A 22853-nucleotide genomic window follows, 5' to 3' on the forward strand; every position below is an offset into this window, starting at 1 on the left:
CATGCAATATATTACGAAATGTTACGCATCGCCGTCCTCTTCCCTAAGTTCTCTATTCACTCAATTGTGAAGGTATGGAGGCATCGAGCTTGCATGTTATGCGTAGCACCGCAACTATGACGTCATTTCTGTGGTGCCATTGTTCAGTGAAGGTGTATATAGCTATGCAACAGAATCCACAAAATATCACCAACACCACTTTATATTGGTTATCAAATCCTTGTCTCGTGCTTGGGTAACTCTACTGGAGACATAGCCTTTTGAACCAGCGAATCGACCAAGGAAAACGTGAATAAGAGCGAATGTAAGTTTCTCATGGAAATATTGACATTTTCCCAAAATGTTCGAATTTTTGTAATAGTTAGGAAGGTAGTCCAATGGTTTATCTCCCAAAAGAACTAACTTTAATTGTTTTATAATTATGTTTGCGTATGTGTTGAATGAGGGTTAGATGTTGTCAATTCAACACCACTTTTCACCCCGAGTACGGGCTGGCAAAGCATAAGCCGCCTTTCTCGCTGGGCTGGACTGTGGGTTGAAAGGGAGAACTTAGTGCTGCCAGGGAGCTACGTGGTCTCGGAAGGGGATAAATGTGATTACGGTAGGGGAGACGCTCGGTACCACGGATAATTCCTAAGGGGCCTCTTGGATGGGATTTCCATTCATTCCAACTCCCTGATTATACACTAGTATTATATTTTAGAACAGCAAAGGCGTCCAAAATTAACTTGGTGTTGGTGGAAAAAATCATACACTTGTATTTAAAATGTAGACAACAAAGAAAGAAGGGTGCAATTGGGGTGCAGATTTACACCCACTTACGCGTGTATGGCAGAAGGTGCTGATCTGCTCCTTGTATGATGCAGTATCTAACAAGCGGTGTAAATGTGCACCTTTATGGGTGCGAGACGTTCAAGGGTGCGCAATATGCACCCGGCGTAATTATTTATCAAGGCCTAATGATAAATATATTATAAGTTTAATTTGTTCTAGAGGCTATTTAGATATTCCAAGAGCAAGAAAAAACGCGTTTAAAGTTAAATTGATTTCGATTTTTAATAATATATATTTTATAAAAATCAGCTCATTATCATTTAAAACCAATTAAATTCAGTATCTTTTCTATACAGTTCATCATGTTTACATTACATGTAACAAACGGTAAGGACTGGGGGCATACGATTATCAGAAGGTTTGCCTATACATCAATATTTAACACTACAATACATCGTCTATACATACTCTTGATAAACGGACTGCATCGTTTCTTTACCTAAACCAGCTGGATGCAGTGTAATGTAGATTAAACGTTAGGCCTTAGGGTAAGGAATATAATTAAGTGATTTCGGTTAGGGTTAGAGTTGGGGTTAGGGTTAGGGTTTGGATTAGGGTTAAGATAATCATGCAAACCCATCTTTCTTCAACCAGCCCATAGTTGTCTGTGACATTTAAGAATTAGCAGTGTCCTAATATTAAAAGTATGCAATGAAACCCGTCTACCTTCTAAACTTCAACTGTCAGACACTGTTTAGTGACTGACTGACTTTTTTTTTTTTTTTTTGGTAATAGAATACATAACATTAGCTGTAAAAAGTACATGTGCGTCTTGTTATGGCCAAAATTAACCTGATTGAACTTTTGTGCAGCGCAAATCGTACGATTAAAAAGAGTCTGAAAAAAGACTATTACTTTAATGATTCGAAAACTATTTTCCCACTAAAAACATTTCCAAACCCTTTCGTTTTGAGGGAAATTCTAAATTAGTATTGCCTTTCGATTACTGTTCGAATTTAACCTTTTTATTTGTTGGGGCCTGTAAATGAGACATAATACCTTTAACCTCAACCTACCTCTCTTATTTCATAATTACTAGCTTATGATCAATTCATCTTAATAGTCAGCTTCAATGCAACTCATTTATTCGTCTTTTAAATAACTTTTTTTTAAACAGAATAAAACACCTTATTTAAAAAAAAATACATTTACTAATGATGAGCGAGAATTTTCTTATGTCTGTTTGAACCAGTGATGATACTCCTTCCCTAAATGTACTTGCCTGCCGTTGTAAGAACATCGGTCATTGAAGAAATAAATGCCTACCATTCAACAATATATTACCGAGTGGTAGCAAATTAGTTAACGAAACTCTCTGATATCAGACAATTTTAGTACAAGTTTACGCAACCGATCGACAAATGCCTTTCCACCGATCGGCAATTGATCGCCCACTTTTAATTTTTGCGATGAGTGCAGCTTTGTTTGGTTGTCAGACGTGGGCAATAAGCTTAAGGTGACACGGCTTAATTCATTTGAGTGTAGTTTGCAGGCACAGTCTCTACTTTGTCACTGTATTATAATGTATGAAGCCTCTAACTATATCCGTCTGTCTGTAGCTGTATTAGCTTAACGACAGAGCAGTATGTTATTTGCATAATTCTCACAGTTCAGATACTGTTACTCACAGTGATTTTAAAGGGTTTTTTGCTTGTAAACTAACTATGGTGTGCCTGAGTTTTGAGTATTCGTCTCATACTCGGATCTGATTTATATGAAGGCGAGGTACGGGTCAAACTAGCGGATGGTAGTTGGGCTCGACTGCATGATTTGAATAATTGGTTTAACCTATAGTATTTATCAACATACTTTCAACTCTGGTTAGATCAAATATTGGTGAGAAAGTTTTGACCGTAGCAGCGCGACTAGTATGACACAAGTGACGAGCTGTATTTACAGATTGTTACGCAACAAAAGCTGCTCGTTTGCTTCAGTGTCAAAGAGATACCAAGCATTTATCGGATGCCACAAACCAGGTGAGGCGTTTGACTTTTCATGTTGATAGGTCTAAGGAAACATGACGAGGGACCTGGTAATGAGGATTAATGCCTTACCAAAGGGCACTAGCGCATCGTCTTGGCTTCGAACCCGGGTCACCGGATTACGAGACCACGGCTCTACCAAGTGAGCTATCTCGCCTCCATGACGTGTGTGAAGTGCGCGCGAGCGTGCGTGTTTGTATGTGTGTAGCGAGTAGTGGATTTACAAGAAAAACTAGGCTATTTCTTTAAAAGCTCTGATAACACTAATTATTTCGAGCTAAAAACAGGATTTTTCCAACCTTTAGTATTTGTCAGTGTTTAAAAAAATAAAACATTGATCGTTTCCGTCACACCCTGATTATATATCTAGAATCCTTTAAAGAAAACAAAACCCCTTGCTGTGGTACAGAACTGAGGGACTAACAATACTTTTAGAATGCATTTGCAAAACTTCTGCATTGGTTCATCTATTTTTAATAAACGGTGCCCCTTCTTCTATTTCTCACGCATATACCTTCAACATGAAGGTTGGAGAAAAAAAGTCCCGTCGTAACATTAATTTGCGGTGATATAACATGACTTTTTGTATTACTTTATGGTTCCCTCTATTCAAGCGCATGAAGTCAATAATACACTCATGTTGATGCGGCAGTTAATATCCCATAGCGATCTCAATGAAAAATTATCGCTAGATATACTCTCTTGGTTTGCCCTATATACATTTTTAGTTTAATACCTAGGAAATCGCAAGAAATGCCAATAAAAAGCAAAACAGGAAAAACAGGAAAAGTGTTAATAACAAAAAATAAAATGGATTGTTGATACATGTTTAACTATGGCTGTCATATTACCATGTATGTATTAATAAGCGAATATCAACGTTGCTTTTCAACTATTTAAAAGACAAGGGCCTAAAAAAGCCACTGAAATGTGTATATAATTTGCTCCAAAAAAAATCATTTTAGTGTTGGGTAATGGCAACATAGCCACAAAACTATAAATTATATACCTTCGTACGGTTTCTGCCTGAAACCTGTCCGGGGAAAGGCTCTCTGAGTGAGCTTTTATTATTTTAAAAAGGGTAAGAACTTTTTAGAATATGGTTCTTTTTTCCGTTCCCACTGTTTTGCGTTCGACTCCACTAAAATTATTTCTGACCACAGAAATATGATAAATCCGAAAGATGTAGGTCGGTCCATTGTTTCTTTGCGCAATACGCAATATATTTGTGATTGAATGTTGATTACGCGAAGGTTGGCCGATAAAATACCCCTTATGTTCAATTCATAACAATATGCTTCAATGCAATCCATATAATCGTCTTTTAAAGATATGTAAAAAGTGGGCCTTGGGAAAGACGAAAAATCTGTTCATAGTACAGCCCCTTTAACCCTAATGAGGCCGGGGGGGGGGGGGGCCATTATGCCCCCCCCCCCCCTCTACGATTTTTCCGATTGCTCGGGAACGCATATGGATGGCGTCCCGCCGCTCGCTGACTTTTTTCTTTCGAGTCTTGCGCAACTTTTAATTTTTTTTTTTTTTTAATCGGACCTATGGTTACAAGGTCACGTGACTTTTTCTCTTTGCATGTAAGCCCGAAAATCACTCATTTTCGTGATTTGCGTACAAAACATAAGGAAAAGTCATTTTTCCTAAAAACAGATCAAACATGGTAATATTGGGTCCTCTTTAAAGTTAAGCTGGTTGTTTTGGGAGTCAAATTAGTTGAATTGTAGTAAGAAATGAAATAAGACAACAAAAACAATGAAAAACATAAGTTAACAAAACAAAGAAATACATAAGAAATTATCAAAACAAGGGATAACATAAGGAATAAGCTGGCTTTTCCGATTTTGTGTTGTTGTATTATTATTTAGAATGGTCTAATGAATATATGTAGTGAAAAAAAATGCTTAAATATGAATAATATATGATTTATGGGTAAAAATGTGATTTTTATGACTTTATTTGCATAAATAACCATAAATATGCAATTGAGTGAATTTTTCAAAAAATTGAAATTATCATATTGTTCTATACACTTCACTTGACATGCGTGCAAATTTTCGCGGCCGAGATCTTAAGGGGGGTCATAATGCCCCCCCCCCCCGGCCGTACTAAGACCTCAAATACCCCGGCCTTTTTAGGGTTAAGGCTTAAGTCTTATTTGACTCTAGTGTAGTTTGCAGTTCATGTTATTACAATTCATGAGGCCTTAAAGATACTATGTCCCTTTTGCAGCCAAAAGTCTGTACAACTTTGCAGGAGTTTTGAATGTGTAATGTATGTCTGTTTTATACTTGACTGACTTTTTTTCTTCTTTGGTAATAACATACATAAAATGAGCTCTAAAGGGTATGCCTATGCGTATACATGAATAACCCACTTCTTGTAATGGCCAAAATTAAACTGATTGAATCTTTGTGCAGCAAAAAACGAACGACCATTCGTTACAGTGGTCTGAAAATTAGACTATTACTTACTTACGTGGTAGCACCTAAGTAGATTTGACAACTAATAGTCGTTATTTTTCCACTTAAAGACATTTTCAATCCCCCTTTTTTAGGGAAGTTCTAAATTAGTATTACCTTTTAAATGCCGTTGGAATTTAACCTTTTCATTGTTTGGGCCTTCGAATTGGACATAGTACCTTTAGACATAGCATAGCACCGTCTGTTTTCTAGGTCCGTCTGTCTAGCTGTGTCAGCTAAACTACAGAGCAGTATCTTAGCTGCTTCATTCTCACAGTTCAGATACTGTTACTCACAGTTACTGACCAGGGTTTGTCTCATCAGGTATTCGTCTCATCCTCGGATCTGTTTATATGCGGGCGAGGTACAGGTCAAACTAGCGGGTGGCAGTTGGGCTCTACTGTATGATTGATATCATTGGTTTGAACTATAATGTTCAACATATCTTCAACTTTGGTGATATCAAATATTGGTGGGATGTCTATGAATATGGCAGCGCGACTAGTATGACACAAGTGACGAGCTGTATTTACAAATTGTTACGCAACAAAAGCTGCTTGTTTTCTTCAGTGTCAGAGAGATACTAAGCATTTATCGGATGCCACAAACCAGGTGAGGCGTTTGATTCTTCATGTTGATAGGTCTTAGGAAACATGACTTGAAACAAATAATGATAAAAACGTTAAGTTAAAGGTAGACTCATTCTTGTCGACGTTAAAACATGTTTATAAACAACAAAATGTGTTTCTTTTGCGAACCAAAGGTCTGTTTTTAATAAATCTTGCTATCAATATTACGTTGCAATAATTGGTATAAACTCCTGAAATATTGGCATGTTATTTTTTGAGAACAACAATTCGTTATATAAATAAACCATTTGTTATCAGTAAAATAAAACGTATGAAACGTATGAAACATCATTTTTGCATGATTGTGAAGTACATGACCACCTGTCCACTTTTTGGATGCATCCTAAATACAGTTTAGGATAACGGGTTTGTCGATCCATTTTAAAAGGTAATTTTTTTTATTTTTGTTGTTGTTTTATTTGGCGTCTTTTTTTGGATTTGTTCTCGGGCCGCGTGACCCTTGTTATCAGTTGTCTCAGGAGATTCAATGTGTTGATGTCGTCACAGAGAAGAGATAGGAATGGAACTTATGCTTGAAATTTACTTGCAATACCAGTTACGATTTAATGAAAGCAAGGATTGGTAAAACCAAAAGCGAATATTTGCTTGAAAGTTCCGTCATCTTTCGCGTAATTTGATCATTGAATCCGTCTATTTCGGAAGAAGGTGTGCTGATTTACAAAGCTTTTCCATATTTCGCACTATTCCATTCCCAACAAACAGCGACTAATTGCATTTTTTAATGGCTTTTCCTATCTCTTATTTTGTGTCACTTTCAATTTTTATTAATGTGTGTTGCTGAAAGGTCTGCTGTTGACGCAATCTTAAACTGCCTTAAAAGTTATGGAGCACCTTTAAGAGGATTTGAAACAGTTTTTCAGTCTATCTTTAAATTCAGGCTTCCTTTAAAAAATAACATGATTATTATTCGTTTATGTTGTTATCGTCTCATACCCACGTATTGGACTTACATCCCCCTCCGCCCCCCCCCCCAAAAAAAAAAAAAAAAAAATTAGCCCAAAACGCTTTTTTAAATCGAAATATATGAAAAAACAAAGCTTTTTGTATTAATAGTTCTCATCAGACAAATTATTTCGTGCTGGTATATGGAATTTTTCGGACTTGGAGTATTTGTAAGTGTGTGTTTTTGTTTGGATATATATATATATTTGTTGTTAGGGCTGTAATTATTTTGTCCTGTTAATCTATCAAAGCATGCACAGTTGCATGATTTAAGCGGAATCCATATTGATTGTTGATAATATAATTATTGCTACTCAGGTAAGAATAAAGACGTTTGCGCATACATTTTTCTAGTATTTTAGACAAAGAAGGTAAAATTGAAATACGCCTGTAATTTTCAAAAGCATGACGATCATCTTTTTTTATAAATAGGAACAATTCTAGCGATCTTTAGTTTATCTGGAACTATTCCAGTAGCTAAGGATTGAATACAAATATGTGTCACTGATTTGAAATGTGCATTGATAATTCTTTTTAAAATGACTAAGCTAATATAATCAAATCCACATGAGTTGGGTTTTTTTTCTTCGGTTATTTACATTGTTCAATAATTTCACTTTCATTTATAGATGTTAGATATAAAGTGACAGCATTAGGATTTGTCAGATAATCTTTGAAATCTGAGGATACAAAACTATCATATTCGAGCAATGAAGTAATGGGTCTGGTACATGAGTTAATGAAAGGATAATTAAATTAATTTGCAATTTGTCGTGGATCATCTACACAGTTCAATCATCATGTATAAAAAGGCTCGGGAAGAAAACTAGTCATTTATTCAAAAGGTAACGGGGTTATACCAAGTATCCAAGTAATAGTCAACACAATCATTTCTTCTATTTCTACATTCTTGATACCTAAAATAGCTTTTACATAAGCGGATTATATGAGTGGAGGGTGGATTTTTTTTAAAACCAAATTTCCTTTTGAGTTTTTACACGTGTTATGTCCCGATCAGAACGACAGATTACCTAATTCATATTTATGACAAATTCAATGTTAAGTTATTTTTCCCCCATATTTTTGTTAAATTGAGACTTGCACTTGTTCAATGTTGCCAATATTACAGTGACTTCATGACTCCATGCATGAATGATATCATAGCACCCTCCTTTCAGCCTAATTTATCTTTACTCATAATATTTGCAATGAACAATAAATTAAACTGAAACTTGTTGCACTGGCAAACAAGCGTAAAAGGGAATAGTTGTACAACTCTGTTGGCCTTTAGATACGGTCCATTAAAACAACCTATAGTCACATTTCACATTTCACCCCTCCCCCCTCTTCATTTGATTCAACACTACATGATTTCACTGCTTTATTTAAATCTGCAGTGAAACGTTGCAACCCTTGACGGCACGAAAGTCTCGTAGTTTCAACCGGTGCCTTTTATATCAGTACATGTTGATACTGACAGTGTATTTTTATTCTCATTCGGATGCATTGTACCCCTGCACGCGCGGGCAAAAACAAAACACACTTTAATAAACATTGATATTTGTATCACATAAATAAGAAACTATCTGTTATCATGAGTTGAAATTGAGGTAAACTAAAATCTTCATCATTATCATTATAATTACGATTGGACGACGTTCTACACCTATTTCCCGAACATTTGTCGTTAGATTAGTCTCTGGGATATGAACTGTTAGAATTGGTTTGAACATAGAAGCGGCGCGACCAGTATGACTTACGTGTACAGCTGCAATTACGGCGTTGCGCACCATCTAAGTTGTACCTTTTCTACACAGTCAGAAACATATCAAGCATTCGTCGGATGCCACAAACACGGTTAGGGGAAACATGATTACCTATAGTTAAAAATACATCTATGTTTTGTTTTATAATCTAAAAATGTAAAATGTATATTATCTGTCAACATTTCATATATTCAGGTATTCATGACAACGAATAATATCCCATCACGATCGTAATTACAGAAAATTGCGAGGTATACTTTCTTGGTTTGCCCTATAAAATGTTTTGGTGTAATACCTAGCATATCGCAAGCAGCACCAATACAAACATGTTAAGTGCTTGAAAAAAAGAAGATATTTTAACATTTGAACTATGGGTGTCATATGTTACAATGTAATAAGTATTTATAAGCAAATGTCAATGCTACTTTACAACAATTTAATACACAAAGGCAAACGGGCCGCTGAGATGTGTATACAACTTGCTCGATAGTTATGTTTTACCAAAATAAGGAAATTACAGAGCGAGTCGAATCTCAAGAAAAAAAAAACAGACTGACACTTTTAAAGTGGACTTAGAACATAAAAACACAAAAGGTTTAATGAAACATTTAATAAGAATTTAACATTTATTTTTCCTCTAAACGAATTATTCTCGTATTAAACTTTAAGGCTCTTAAACAAAAATATAGGTAGCTTTAAGCAGTCAAAATCTGTTTTTATATACAATATCATGTGGGATGGAAATGTGCAGTGCTTGTCGAATTAAAGTAAGTTATTTAGTTCTCAATTTATCGTTAAAAATGCGCACTTATTTCGGCATTGCATTGTTCGCGAAAGTAAAGTTATCGAGTGGCAACTCCATAAATGTCGATATACTGCTCAATAGGAAGTATTGAATTTCATGCCTGCAGTTTGACCAATTAGCAGCTTTGAACCTTTATATTTGCGGTATGTAATGATTTACATCCCATGTAATATGAAAACACCGCGTCTACTATTCATTATTAGACGCACTTTAATGGTTTTTGATTGGGAGGGTCTAATTAATATCAAACCATGACAAACAGAGGTACTAAAAATCATCATATTAATAATTCACACACGTTGTTCACTAGCGGCAAACGAATTAAAATGAATACCGTTGAAAAATGGGAGGGACTAAATTGAACGACAAATTATAAGATAATTATTAAAATGCTTTGTCTGCTAGGTGTCGGAGGGCACATTGAAAATGAAATAATGTGTCATTTGGGCTTTCAGCAACCTAAACATTTATCAGGCAAGCTTTCATCAACGTTTGATGACTTTCTCAAGCTAAATGATTCTTTAAACAGTTTCTAGTTGTCTGCTTCCTCAAGATCACTGGAGCAATGCTAAGTGACAGTGGCTAGCCATAGTCTCTAAAGGATTAAACATTTTGACCCAGATGGATTATGTCATTTTTCCTGTTTCAAAGTGGTTATTATCCCTTCCAATGCGTTTCCAGTATGGACGTGTTCTGCTACCGATGGTTGACATGGTTAATCTAAGGGATTTGTTCTTTCTTCGATCAACACTTCTGAGTTATCCATGTCTCTCCAACAAAGTTATTGCCAACATCAGTGCATGTTATCTTGCAGACAACACCTGTTCTTTCTTCTGTAGGTGATGTATCCTTTGCACAAAATAACCTCGGGGTGTTTGGTCTCCTAAAGAAATTACATCTAAACGCCGATTACCTTGCTATTAGGAAAGCTCGTTTAAAGCGTGAAGCTTATTGTATTAAAAAAAAAGGGAAGCTACACGACGCTTGTATTCTTCTTTTTTCGTAAAATTGATTATGAAAAGGTTTTCTGCAAATTTACTGTTTATAAATTGGAAATATCATGATGTAACACCATATCGATTGCGGCAATTTCACAATTTACACACCCAAACATGCACATTTGGTACAGTGTCAGTGAAACACCAAGCAACCATCGGATGCCACAAACCAGGTGAGACGTTTAACCGAAGCTAGGTGCATCTAGTGAATAGTTGACCAAGTCTCGTACGTGCATGTATGCATATTGATTTGCTACCACTTAATCGGTTTGTTCATAATGATCTCTCGGCGTTTGAATGAAATTAATGTTTCGTTCCATGTCATAATTTGTTTTCATGTTTAATATGGCTTTGTCACATCCAAATTATCCTAAAAATAATATATATTTACATATACAAAATATTTCAAGGATATTAAACTATTTGCGGTAGAAGATTGTATTATATTGGTGTTCGAAATTGTTGTCATGGAGCTGATCGAGACTGAACAAGAAAACATTCCATCGACTGGCGCGTAAACTAAATGTCGTCGTTCAAATATGCACAAGTGGCAAACGGGGGATCTTGCAGAGAGGCGAAACAAAGCCACCGAAGCGTTGACCCTAAGAAATTCACAATCGTTAATATATACAATACGATATGTAACCAAAAATGTCTTTAAGTTAACAAAAATCTTCAGTGCCAGTCACCAACATATAAACAATTCCAAGCTTTACAGCTTTAAGTTCATTATAAAACAAATAGTGGAAGGAATAATGAGATTCTACTATTTGTATTTTGGCAAATTGCAAACTGACTGGCCTGAGAATGTTGTTGTTGTAAGTAGATTACTTAACTTTTTGTCATGTTTTACATAACCTTGACATTGCAATTATTTGCAGTATAATGCTTGATTTTATTAGTGGAATACAATAATACCCTTCTCCGCCTATTCTTTTCCACACCGTGTCATATATTAAAAAAATATAATGGAAAAAGTGTGTTATACTGTTTTTAGAATTTGATGAAATATCATGAAGCACGTTTACATTTTAATTTTCGTACTCTGATTATGCTCTTAGTTATTCAATAAATAATTTACTATTAACATACCATGACAATTCGATCTGCTATATGTCGTGCTTTCATCGAAGCTTGAAGTTGAGATCATTAAGATCATCTATAATGCATATCTCTCTTCTCTTTAATTTCGACTTCATCTGCATCAGTATGTTCTTTCAACGATAATAAATATGATATATCAAGAAAAGGGAGGCATGATTTCACATTGTAATTACCATAACGTTCCATTTGTAGGCCATATCTCACTTGCATCTGTTCTAAAGTGATAGACAACATACAAATGGCATTTAAATATACCAGCGCTGTCAGTATGACGAAGATGTACAGTTGCGATTAATGGCAATTAACACCAAAGGCACGTTCGATTCATGGTCAAACAAATACCAAGCATTCGTCTGATGCCATAAAGCAGGTGAGGCGTATAATGAATATAAATGGTGTTGTAAAGAAGACTCTTTCAAATATCGTAATACTTATAAGAACTAATGAACTATTACATCCCTTACTGGAACAATTCATGGTCATGGATTGGGAAGAGCTGTTAATTTGACCTTTGCAAATTTGTAGATGAATAGGGGAGCAATTCCCTTGTCGAGGGAAAATCAATTGGTGCCAGGAAAGACTTTCAAAGTAAGTTTTTTTTTCTTCTTTGTGGTCTGTTTTCCGTCCCACTGCCAGTTGTCGTCTAAAATTAATTCTGATCACAGAAGTACGCTTAATAAAAAAAGGTGCAGGTCAGTCCATTACCACTTTTACTCGGTTCGCCGGGAAAATATCACTTAGGCTCACTTTCATATCAAAAAGACCATTTAAAGAAATCGTCGATTTTGTCTTACTACCAATTCCAACTATTTGACGTCAAAGTTTGCTCATACCGTTTTCGGGGTGAGTTGTGTGTAAGAACAACTCACCGGTGCCCCACATGCCTTGCAGAGTCACGTGACGAAAAACGGGCATCTCAGCGAAAAATTGCTTTTGCAATGTTAAAAAGAACAAACTCCAAAGGTGGGGTTTTCGATTTCGATTTCTTGCGATTGGCAGTAGTTGCTATGTAACTTTTTTGTGAAACACCGGAATTTGAGACAAACAGACGATTTTTGGTTGCGGTGTAAATGCAGCTGGAGTTTAGTAGACGATAACTAACTTTCAGACTATGTTCAACTCAAGTAATCAACAGTGAACAGGTAAGAAACTAATAAGGTATGGCTTGACTGTCTTTAATGAGGTCAATCTTATACACTAATTCAACTCTGATTGAGATTAACAACAAAGCGTTAATTTGTATGTAGATTCTAAAACTATGTGAGACCTAGATCTAGTCCATGCACACGAGATCTAGATGTACATCCAGATGCATGGTCTTTAGGTGTGGATATGATCAAGGTCTATCTTACACATAGGTTAGTTATATTAGGTCTAGGTTTGAAGTGTTAGCCTTACGAAAGAGTCTTCTACCTTCTTAATTGTTTAGACTTACATTCAAGCCCGAAATATTTACAGTTTTAGTACAGGAGAGCTTTAAAACGTAAACGGACCTTTGAGTTAAATCCTAAGTCTCATAATTAATATCCCGTATATATATATCATATTTAAAATTCAGGTTTAATTTCATTTTTGATAAGTCCAAAAAATAGTTTTGGGCTGCGCACGAATGCATGACATCATACGGACATTACGATTTGCGATAATTTGTAAGCTGTCACAAATTTATAGCTTTTATAGACGACAATTTTGTTTGAATTGTAAGTTTTATACTCTCCTTGAGTAATCCTCAATACTCAAATGAAGGTTAAGTTATAAGAGATATTTTAAATTTCAGTTCTAGAAAGAGAGTAGCATTAGAGCTAGGGATTCTAGGGGCACTGTTCATTTCTCAATTCGGGACTCTCATCAGATTATTTGAAAGTATGTATCTACCGTACCATCGTATCGTTAATTTCTCACATGTCAATATGTCACACCGAAATATATTAGGTTAAACCTGTATATTGCTTTATCTGTAGTTCAGGGCTTTTTCTAATTTATGAGGGTTGGATCTTTGAGGGTTATGTTCGATAGCTTATTTCAATCGGATTTTTCTATTCGGAAAAAGAGTAAAAAGGTACACTTTATAATACGCATCTGCTAAAAAGGCATGTAGCTTAGTTTACATCTAATATCAAATTATAAACGATAACAGTAGGATACACGATTTGCATAAAGAAAATAGGATACATATAACTCCAATGCCATCTTTGCACTGGCTTCCAATTGCACAACAAATTAAATCTAAGATCATGCTCCTAACATTCAAAGCTTTTTAACATTTTCTAGCTCCGACAAGCTTCACTGCTTTATTTTCTCCCGCTTTGTTCACTTCTTCCCTTAGACTAACTTCCACATCCCATGCACGCCTTGATCAGACGCCAGGATCCCGCCCATGCAGATCACGCCTTCCCTTCGAATCGCACCCAAACCCTGGAATAATCTACCTACTGACGTCCGTGATCACCATTCCCTTAGCTCATTTCACTGTACAGTGAATTCAATACTTTCTCGTCCGACTTTCCCTTTCTGTGCAATGTACTCTAATATTAAATGCTCGATTATATTAATCGTATTAATGCAGCTTTATTGTAAAGTAGGTTGTAGATCTTTATTATGATTTCATTCATTCTTAAGTATATATGTTGTATCTTAGAACAAAACTAATGGTGATAGTTATTTATATTATCATTATGATAAGTAGTAGTATCAGTAGTAGTAGTAGTAGTAGTAGTAGTAGTAGTAGTATTTGTAGTAGTATGTGAGAGCAATAAAACTCATTATGTACCGCACTATATAAGTATTGCGTAGTAATGTTCTTGTAATAAAGTATATTTCCATTGAACTCGAACAGTTTGGATGGCGAAAATATTAGTTTTGTGTATATGATTATAACTAAATAAGGAAATACACCAACTTTTATGCAATGCAACTAGAGGATCTGAAATAAATATGGGTCTCCAATACAATTTCGCGGAGATTACCTCAGTATCAAGATTGTATGACTCGATAGCTTTAACCATTACCGAAACTTGGACGAATGGCATAAATGTTTTAGATATTTGTCTTTTATAATCCGTGTAATTCTTTAAAAGGGACAGCCTTGGCTAAAGTGTTCCAGGTAAATTATAAGATACTCACTTGTACGAAGAAAAACAAGTATTCCAGTCACATATTTGAACAGTCAAAGAGCTAAATATTTTTTCTTCTGTCCTTTTTCAATGCACAACCACTTTTAATGTTAAGTAGTCACTGTTGCCTATTAGAGTGGTGCTTAAAGGTAATACAAAGTTTTGGGAAATTTTGAAAATTGGGTGGATAGTAAATCTTTACAATTTCGATTTAGATGCTCCTGTGGATGTATTATAAGCACTAAAAAAATTAGCCCCTAAAACACTTCTGTTTTCGAGAAAAATTGAATATAAAAATTTATCGGTGCTCCCGGTAAATTTTTATAAATTTCAAATAGCGCCTATGGCCGTACAATCGTAGCTATGACCATGAAAATCTCAGAATATGTTGTTGGGATATATAATTTCCTAACGGGAATAGCTAATCGGCGGTTTCAGTCAAGAAACATAGTTTCATAGCTAAATTAATATCTTGACCTTGAGAGGGAGCTATACAACATAAAGAGTTTATTATTTATAATTTCATAACTTTAGATCTGATTTCAACCACGACAACGATCAATGTATATTGTAGGAACGCATATGCTTCTAATATTTTAATTCGAACCAAATTCATGACCCCATACCAAAACTTTGTAATACCTTTAAGAACACACATTTTGGGGCTTAATATATTGATTTTTTTTGGGTTTTTTTAGTTATAATTATCCAACGGTTATGTGAGTATATGGAACGTATAGATTGTATAACTTGTAACGAAGTCGATACTAGCCATGTCCCAAGAAATGATGGTGATTTCTGATCGTGAGCTTCGCGTTATCATTGTTCATTATACGCTTGTACAAAATACTATTGGACCATCTTCGGCGTGTTGTCCGGTTTTCGCGTGATTGTTCCCGGAGAGTCTCCGGACGCGCGGGTTCGGCTGCCTTTGCCAGATATTTGTGTTTCTTTTGTCGGGGCTTGTTCGGTGCGCAATATATTATGTTGCTCGTTGCTAGGTCGGACAGACCTTGAGCTTGTTCGACCTGGCAACGGCAGACTGGTGTACGCTGAATGGGCCTTGGCGGGGGAGACCGGGGATCTGGAGCGGGCGGGTGGGTTCGCGCGTCTCTGGTCTCTCTGGGAGCGGACATGCGCAGAATTTGATGCACGTTGTTGATGGTCCATTATTCAATTTATACTGGGAATCTTGCTCAACATGCCTAGCTTTTCTGAGATTCCATTTCCCCCCTCTCAGTTAAATCAAGCAATATAACATATTTTGTCTAATTCTCAAACTTAAACGTACTCTTATTTGATTGCGAACATACTTGTCAGTATTTAGTTACTTTTATAATTCATTTGTTCTTTTATATATTGTATTACTGTATGGTTTATATATGTCATTTAATTTGTGGATATTTGAGTGGAAAATAAATAAAATAAAATAAAATCAAAATGTTGTAATAATTACATTATTAGTGAAGTGTAAGAAAAAGTCCGATATAATGATGAGACATAATAAAGTTTTCCATTTTAAACTCATAATTGTGTTAAAGTCTGATGATATCTCTGCACGTTTCTATACAAGGCTATGATTGAATTGGTAAATGTATATTGAGAATATGTGACGTCATTTTTTCTAAGGGAATGTATTGATACCCGATACCAAAATACAACCATGCCTACCATGTTCTAAAAAAACTTCTGTAAATCATCCCCACGATTGACCCATATCTCGAGCCCATTTTTCCAGATTCCTTTGAAGCAAAGGAGCAAGTCGATAAGGGTAGAAAGTTTGCTCGACTTGTGGTATATGTTAACTAATATCGGTTTAAAATTAAACTCAGATACATTCTGTGTCAAATCAAACCCTGGAAAATTAGTGAAAATTAACGAATTAAGAGAAAAGGTTTGTTTGAGAAATGAAGTAAAAACTTGCAACGTTTTCGATCAAGTAAAAAGGAAATTAAATGTAAAGATACAAACGATTCAAAATATCATATTGCAATTAACTTAGCTCTCATTTCCATTTTATATCTACATATTTATTTTTGTTCTGCATTTCTTGCCGAATTTCTGTCTTGTCTTCTTTTTACACTTGAATTGAACCATATGGTTGTCTTATTTTAATTTGTTTAAAGACTTGATTTAAACAAAACGTTGATATTGCTCAGCATATTGTGATTGTCAAGTGTTCAGGAATCGTGAACAGAATAACAAAAATAAAGGAGGTGATTACTTTGTTGACACGATCTTGAAATGCAATATCAATTGAGAGGTTTCGATACTGGAGTATTGATCTTTTAATTTAAATTATATTTACCTTAGTTCTGATTTTTTCGAAATAAATTTCAATCTCTTGATGCGCTTTTCAAGTTTAAATTCAATGCTGATATGGATCTTCTAAAAATATGAATTCAAAAATATTTTGTCAGGATATGAAAGTTCAATTATGCAATGTTTTTTATTTGTGTCATAGTGAATTTTCTGTTGAGGCAGTTTTGTCTGTTTTGCTACTCTTTACGTGTCACGTTTCCCCGCTAAACACTCATACTAACATGTTTGCACTCCCACAGCCTATTTCTGTTACAGCCATTCCAAGCTTTGAATGAATTATTGCTTGTCTTCACACTCTTCGTTTTATTAATTTTGTCATAATAATGATAATCATCTTTATAATCACGATGTATCTTTTTAATAATGAACATAACCTTCTTGACTTCAACTTACTTCTTAGCAATGAACCCCTGATCTACATATTTCAAATGATGGCAGGGTGACCAGTTTTTAAGGACGCGTGGTAGTTATATTTATGTCTATAAACCCATCTAAAGTATACATTTATTTACACTAAATTTAATGGCGTAAATAATCAAAATCACTTTATTCTATCAATTTGTTTGTTCTTTCAGGTTCAATAAAATGTGGTGCTCCATATATTCCTCATCATGCTATGGTGGAAGATCTCCGTTTGAATTACGACTTTGGTGACAGTGTGAATGTGAGGTGTAATACCAGTGATGCTATCTTCCCCCTTCAATGTCATAACAAAGGATTGTGGAGCGGGCCGCTTGCGTCTTGTCCCGAACCCGAACCAAAGAGTAAGGTTTCCTCTTAGTTCCTGTAAAAATATGATATAAGCTGATTCTGTTTTCAAAGGAAATATTACAGAAATGAATCATTAATCATTTAGTACCATTTTTAGAACATCAAAACCACAGCGTTTCATTACTTTTCATCAAATCCCTTTTATTGATGAATATAAATCAGACCTGCAATATTGTTCCATATGATCATATCCGTAAGTTATCTGGAATTTAATCATTATCATTTTTTTCATTTTAACTACGTTTATGTTTTACTGTCATACACTCTAAAAGGCTTAAATTTCCCTTTCAATATACAATCGCTATGCCAATGTTTTGCCAGTGTGATAAATACAAAAAGACTCTACAAGAGTCGTAAAAGTTATCGTGAGAGAGATTCCAATCCCCTGTTTATATACTCTTGTTATTAATTGTTCAAACGTTAATTTATCTAAAAACTAGTGCGATATGCATATTCGAAAAATTTCTCAAATATTTATCACCGCTTTTCATTTGTCCTCGCAGGTGCTCCATCAGTTGACTCTTGTACTGCCCCAGCAGTGCCAATTGATTCAACCATTCAGAATCTTCGTCTCTCATACAAAGACGGTGACAGGATGAACGTGACATGTAACGAGGGCCCTGAGTGGTTCGGCGTGACATGTGAGGATGGAATATGGACAGGCCAAAACATAGTGTGCCCTAATCCTGCCATAGGTATGCCAAACATACATTGAAATAACCCTAACGGTAAAAAAGCTACCGGTCGTATATTGATTTCAGTGAAGTGTTAAGGGATCGAATCCCTATTGATGTCCTTTGAACACATCCATGCACATTTGTCTATCTCTGAACATGTATAAATAAGTGCGTGACAATTACTGGGGCAACACTAATTAAAAGAAGAAGACTCAATTATTATTTATTTTTAACAACATTGAATAATAATAAATCGGTATTCAAACGCTTACACTAAATTGACACGAGAATGCAAGGTGATGTGACAATTTGAATTAACATTTTATATAGAGATTTAAAGCGCCCTTAAAAAAAGCTCATTCTGTCGTGTCTGTGGGGGGAGGGGGGGGTGAGGGTGTAGGATAGTTTGTTCAACTCATGATTAGAGTCGCTTCGTTTTCGATCGAAACGTAGTTTAATTCTCAATAACCAAAGATGTGCGCTTTATTGGCAACTCATAGCGCTTGCAAGAGGCTTCCCTGAATATTTACTGTGCTGTAATGAATGTAAAGCCTTCGAAAAAAAAATTGATTTTGAATATTCTCCAACTTTCTTTGTTTGTACAAGTAAACTATAATCACGATAAATCAGTTTGTTCTCATTTAAAAATACTTCATTTGCAGAATGCAATCAACCAATCATCTCTGTCGACGCATACATTGGAAATGTTAAGCCTCGCTACAAGAATGGTGACCAAGTGAACATCACATGTAACGACGATTCTGTTTCTTTAATTTGGGAATGTCAACGAGATGGATTGTGGCGTGGGCCTCCCTTCGAATGCTCTCGTACTAATCCATCGCCTGAAGGTAATTATGCACTTAAACATATCCGATAAAACGGGATAATCTGGTACCAGACTATGATACGATCATATAACAAATTATAAAGTAAACAATTTATCCTCTGAATGTGGAGTACTAATAGATGTATGTCATTTTAACTGCGCCTTTTACATATAACATCAAGCTTTGTGACCAAAATGTCTCTCCACCTGAACACATAAAAAGGCAGACTTTCTGCAAGCTCTTTCACACAATACATTTCTTATTTCTAAGATCAAATAAAACATGATGAATTACAAGGACCCAATAGTATTTTCACATGAGGTGTAAAAGAAACGAAAAGTAAAAACGTAAAAAGGATACTGCTTTACAAATTAAGCTCATCTCTGTGCAAATTATGAATATTTGTGGAACGATTTACCTATTTGCGCTGATATTAATACCGTCTATAATTTACGATCCGGACTTTTCTATACATATATTTTAGTTCATGCCCACCTTGTTTTTATAATATTTTGTTATCTTAAACAAAAAACTGTTTTGTGTACGGGGCCGCTAAAGTTATATACGGGATTTGGCTGCATGTTCGTTAAAACAAAAATAGAGATATCTGAAATAAAGATACAAAAAACAAATGTAAATGGAAATATGAGTACAAATATGAATGCAAATAAGAAAAAACAAAATACAATTACCAGTTCGAATATGAATACGAGTACAAATGCAAATGTTAAATGTGAATACAAAGATGTATGTTAATACAACAATGAATGCGGTCTTTGCTGATAACCAAATTACTTGTATTTCCAGGACAACAACCTTCATCCCCGGGGCGCCTTACAAGACTTAACACTGAGCATGATGGAAGGGATTACTTTATCACCGGCCTTCTGGTTACAGCTGTCATCTTATTCATCCTTGTTCTGATGTGTATGGCTGTGTTTGTTATCTTCATGAGAAAGTAAGTAAATATTTTCGTTATTGTTTTCTATTTATGCAAAATGTCTCTTTTATTGTATTAAGGCCGTAATTAAAAGCAGTTCTCAGTTGATGACAGGAATTTAACCGCGTTTAACATTAACCCCGTTCCTTTACCTAGGATTTCTTTAAACTACCACTACTTGTACCAAGCATTTCCTCACAATCAGGCTATGGATGGTTTCATGATACCATTATATCTTAGGTAACATCTTGAAGATAAACAAAAAAATTTAACCACTAATGTACTCCGCTGTAAGAAAAGTATTCACTATCTTTGTTCGGTCAGATAATTTGAGAAATAATGTTGAAATAATCAGGCAGTTTCTTTCTGTAATACGGTAAAGATAGATTTTTTTAAAGTAGACAAAAGTGTTAAATTGGATAGATTTTTCAATAAATGCTTATAAACTTCGTAATGAATTTAACAGAGCCTAAGATTTGGTTAGAAACAAAATGGTCATGCTATGCAACACTTGCATAAATAAATCGGACGTTCAAAGTTCTAAATATAACGATCGAATGAAAATCAGAATATAAACTTTAATCTGATTCCAATACAATATTTTTTAAATTTCATTTTATAATCAAACAGTCGTGGATACGATTTGGTAACATCATCGAAAGACGCTCTTCAAGATGGGAATGGATCCAGAGGACCTCTTCCAGACGTTCCTGAAGGATATGCTAACTACGTTGCTGGTGAACAGTCACTCTATGTCGAACCATATCTCAAACAAAATGGAGATCACATTCCAGCCTATGAAGTCTACGAAAAACCAGTTTGATTAATTTATCCTCGACAATGTAAACAGCTAATCACTATCAGTGTTAGATTCAGCTTGCTTTTCCCTCTTTTGTACCAATCATGTTAATATTTGTTTTTTGTTTAGTTGTTAGCAATGTTCAGTTGAACATGGGACATGCACCTTCGCCTAATAATCTTTGTATTGAATTTCAGTTGTTTCAATTTTAATACTCTTTTATCTACAAATGTATGAAGTTCTTACCTGCACGCAGTTATTCCCTACTATAAACTTACTAAATGTATTATATGATATATAAAAATAGCATACAATTCCTCTCCTCCCCGATAATGCATGACTTATTGTCTTGAATCCACCACTGTTTTGTGTTACAATGAAATGTATGTTTATTAGCGTTCTTGTTTATTTTATTTCTAAATATTTCAAGTAAAAATATGAAAAGCACAATTTTCTCTCGCGTACCGATTGTTAAATATTGAGATTAATTTAAGACGAGGTTAAACCTTTATCGCTTTACATACAATAGATATCAAATGTGTACAGTATGATTCGACATGTATTTTTTCATAATGTGAATACTTTTCTGTCTTCATTTTACATGTCCAGGTTATTATCAAAGTGTACGATATTCAGCTCATTGATTACTTTAATACACATGAAATTAATTAATACCAAAAGAGATATCTGCAATGAAAATAAACAAAACAAAACAAAACTTAGGTCTACTACTTTCATGACTTTAAATCCATTTTTTTCGAATTCAATTTCGATTTCAATTTTAATTTTAGTCCGTCATCTAGCTATACATTTTTGTAACTTTCACTATTAAATTAAAAACTTTTTTTTTGTTTTTACCGCCATTGTAAATTGGATGCGTTCTTTGTTTTTCGTAAAACAAGAATTGTAGGCCTGGTTGAAATAACGCTTTTGTTAATTTGTGTGAGATAAAAGCTTTAATATGTCATATTCTCAAGAAAAATTAATCCTTACAAATAGATTGTTCACATGCTTGTTGTTTTTTAAGCGTAATTAGCGTATTGTTAACATCATGGAATTGTACCCCTATCAGTAATAACCTATTATTAAGAAGAATCAGTGTTGTCCCTGTATTTTTTACGTTGATTTTTATGTAAATAAATGTCAATCAACCTTGACAAAAGATGTGCTATTATAAGGAAATGAAAAATTAAATATGACTGTATACATATCCCGAATCGATCGGAAATAATTTTGTGGACAAAACTACCTTGCATTTTTTTCTTCTGACTCGTTAAATATGAAAGCATACATACATCAAATAACAATGACGATGAAGGTGGTGATAAGGATAACGATAATGATGATGATAATGAAACTAATAATGTTAATGATGATGGTAATCATAATAAAATTAATGATAATAATTATGATAATGATACTAATACTTTTAATGACGATGGTAATTTTAATAGCAATAGTGAAAATAAAATTAATAAAAAAGCGTAGATCACAATGTTCATTTGTATAACGTTGTATATAATCAAACGAAGTCCGTTCATAAATGGTTTATTTGATATAAACAGGGAAAACAGGAATTCTAAAAATCATGAAGAGAATGATGATATTAATTATAACAATAATGATAAATTATAATAATACACACTGTTACTAATTTTAATGAGCATAATGAAAAAATTATGATAATAATGATACAAAAAATAAAAATAACAATACGAATACGAAGAATTGAAGAGGACTAAGAACATTTAATAAGAAAGTGGTGTATCCAGGTGAAGTAAATGGGTACCTGGTTGGAATTTATTCCTTGAAACGCAGCGCGCGTAACAGCTGCACTGCTAAAGCCAGGGTA

At 34.6% G+C, this 22853-nt stretch overlaps 1 protein-coding gene across 1 annotated transcript; it reads left to right on the forward strand.

The window, feature by feature from the left end:
* The first annotated feature begins 10595 nt into the window (after positions 1-10595).
* LOC115925115 lies at positions 10596-21025 on the forward strand. The gene is made up of 6 exons (XM_030988328.1): positions 10596-10621; positions 17563-17751; positions 18262-18453; positions 19098-19283; positions 20070-20220; positions 20833-21025. The coding sequence occupies exons 2-6, from the start codon at positions 17604-17606 to the stop codon at positions 21023-21025; spliced, it is 870 nt and encodes a 289-aa protein (XP_030844188.1). The 5' UTR covers positions 10596-10621; positions 17563-17603.
* Positions 21026-22853: the final 1828 nt, after the last annotated feature.

The sequence above is a fragment of the Strongylocentrotus purpuratus genome, unplaced genomic scaffold (genome assembly GCF_000002235.5).
Source record: "Strongylocentrotus purpuratus isolate Spur 01 unplaced genomic scaffold, Spur_5.0 spur5_scaffold_17, whole genome shotgun sequence".
NCBI classification, from domain to species: domain Eukaryota; kingdom Metazoa; phylum Echinodermata; class Echinoidea; order Camarodonta; family Strongylocentrotidae; genus Strongylocentrotus; species Strongylocentrotus purpuratus.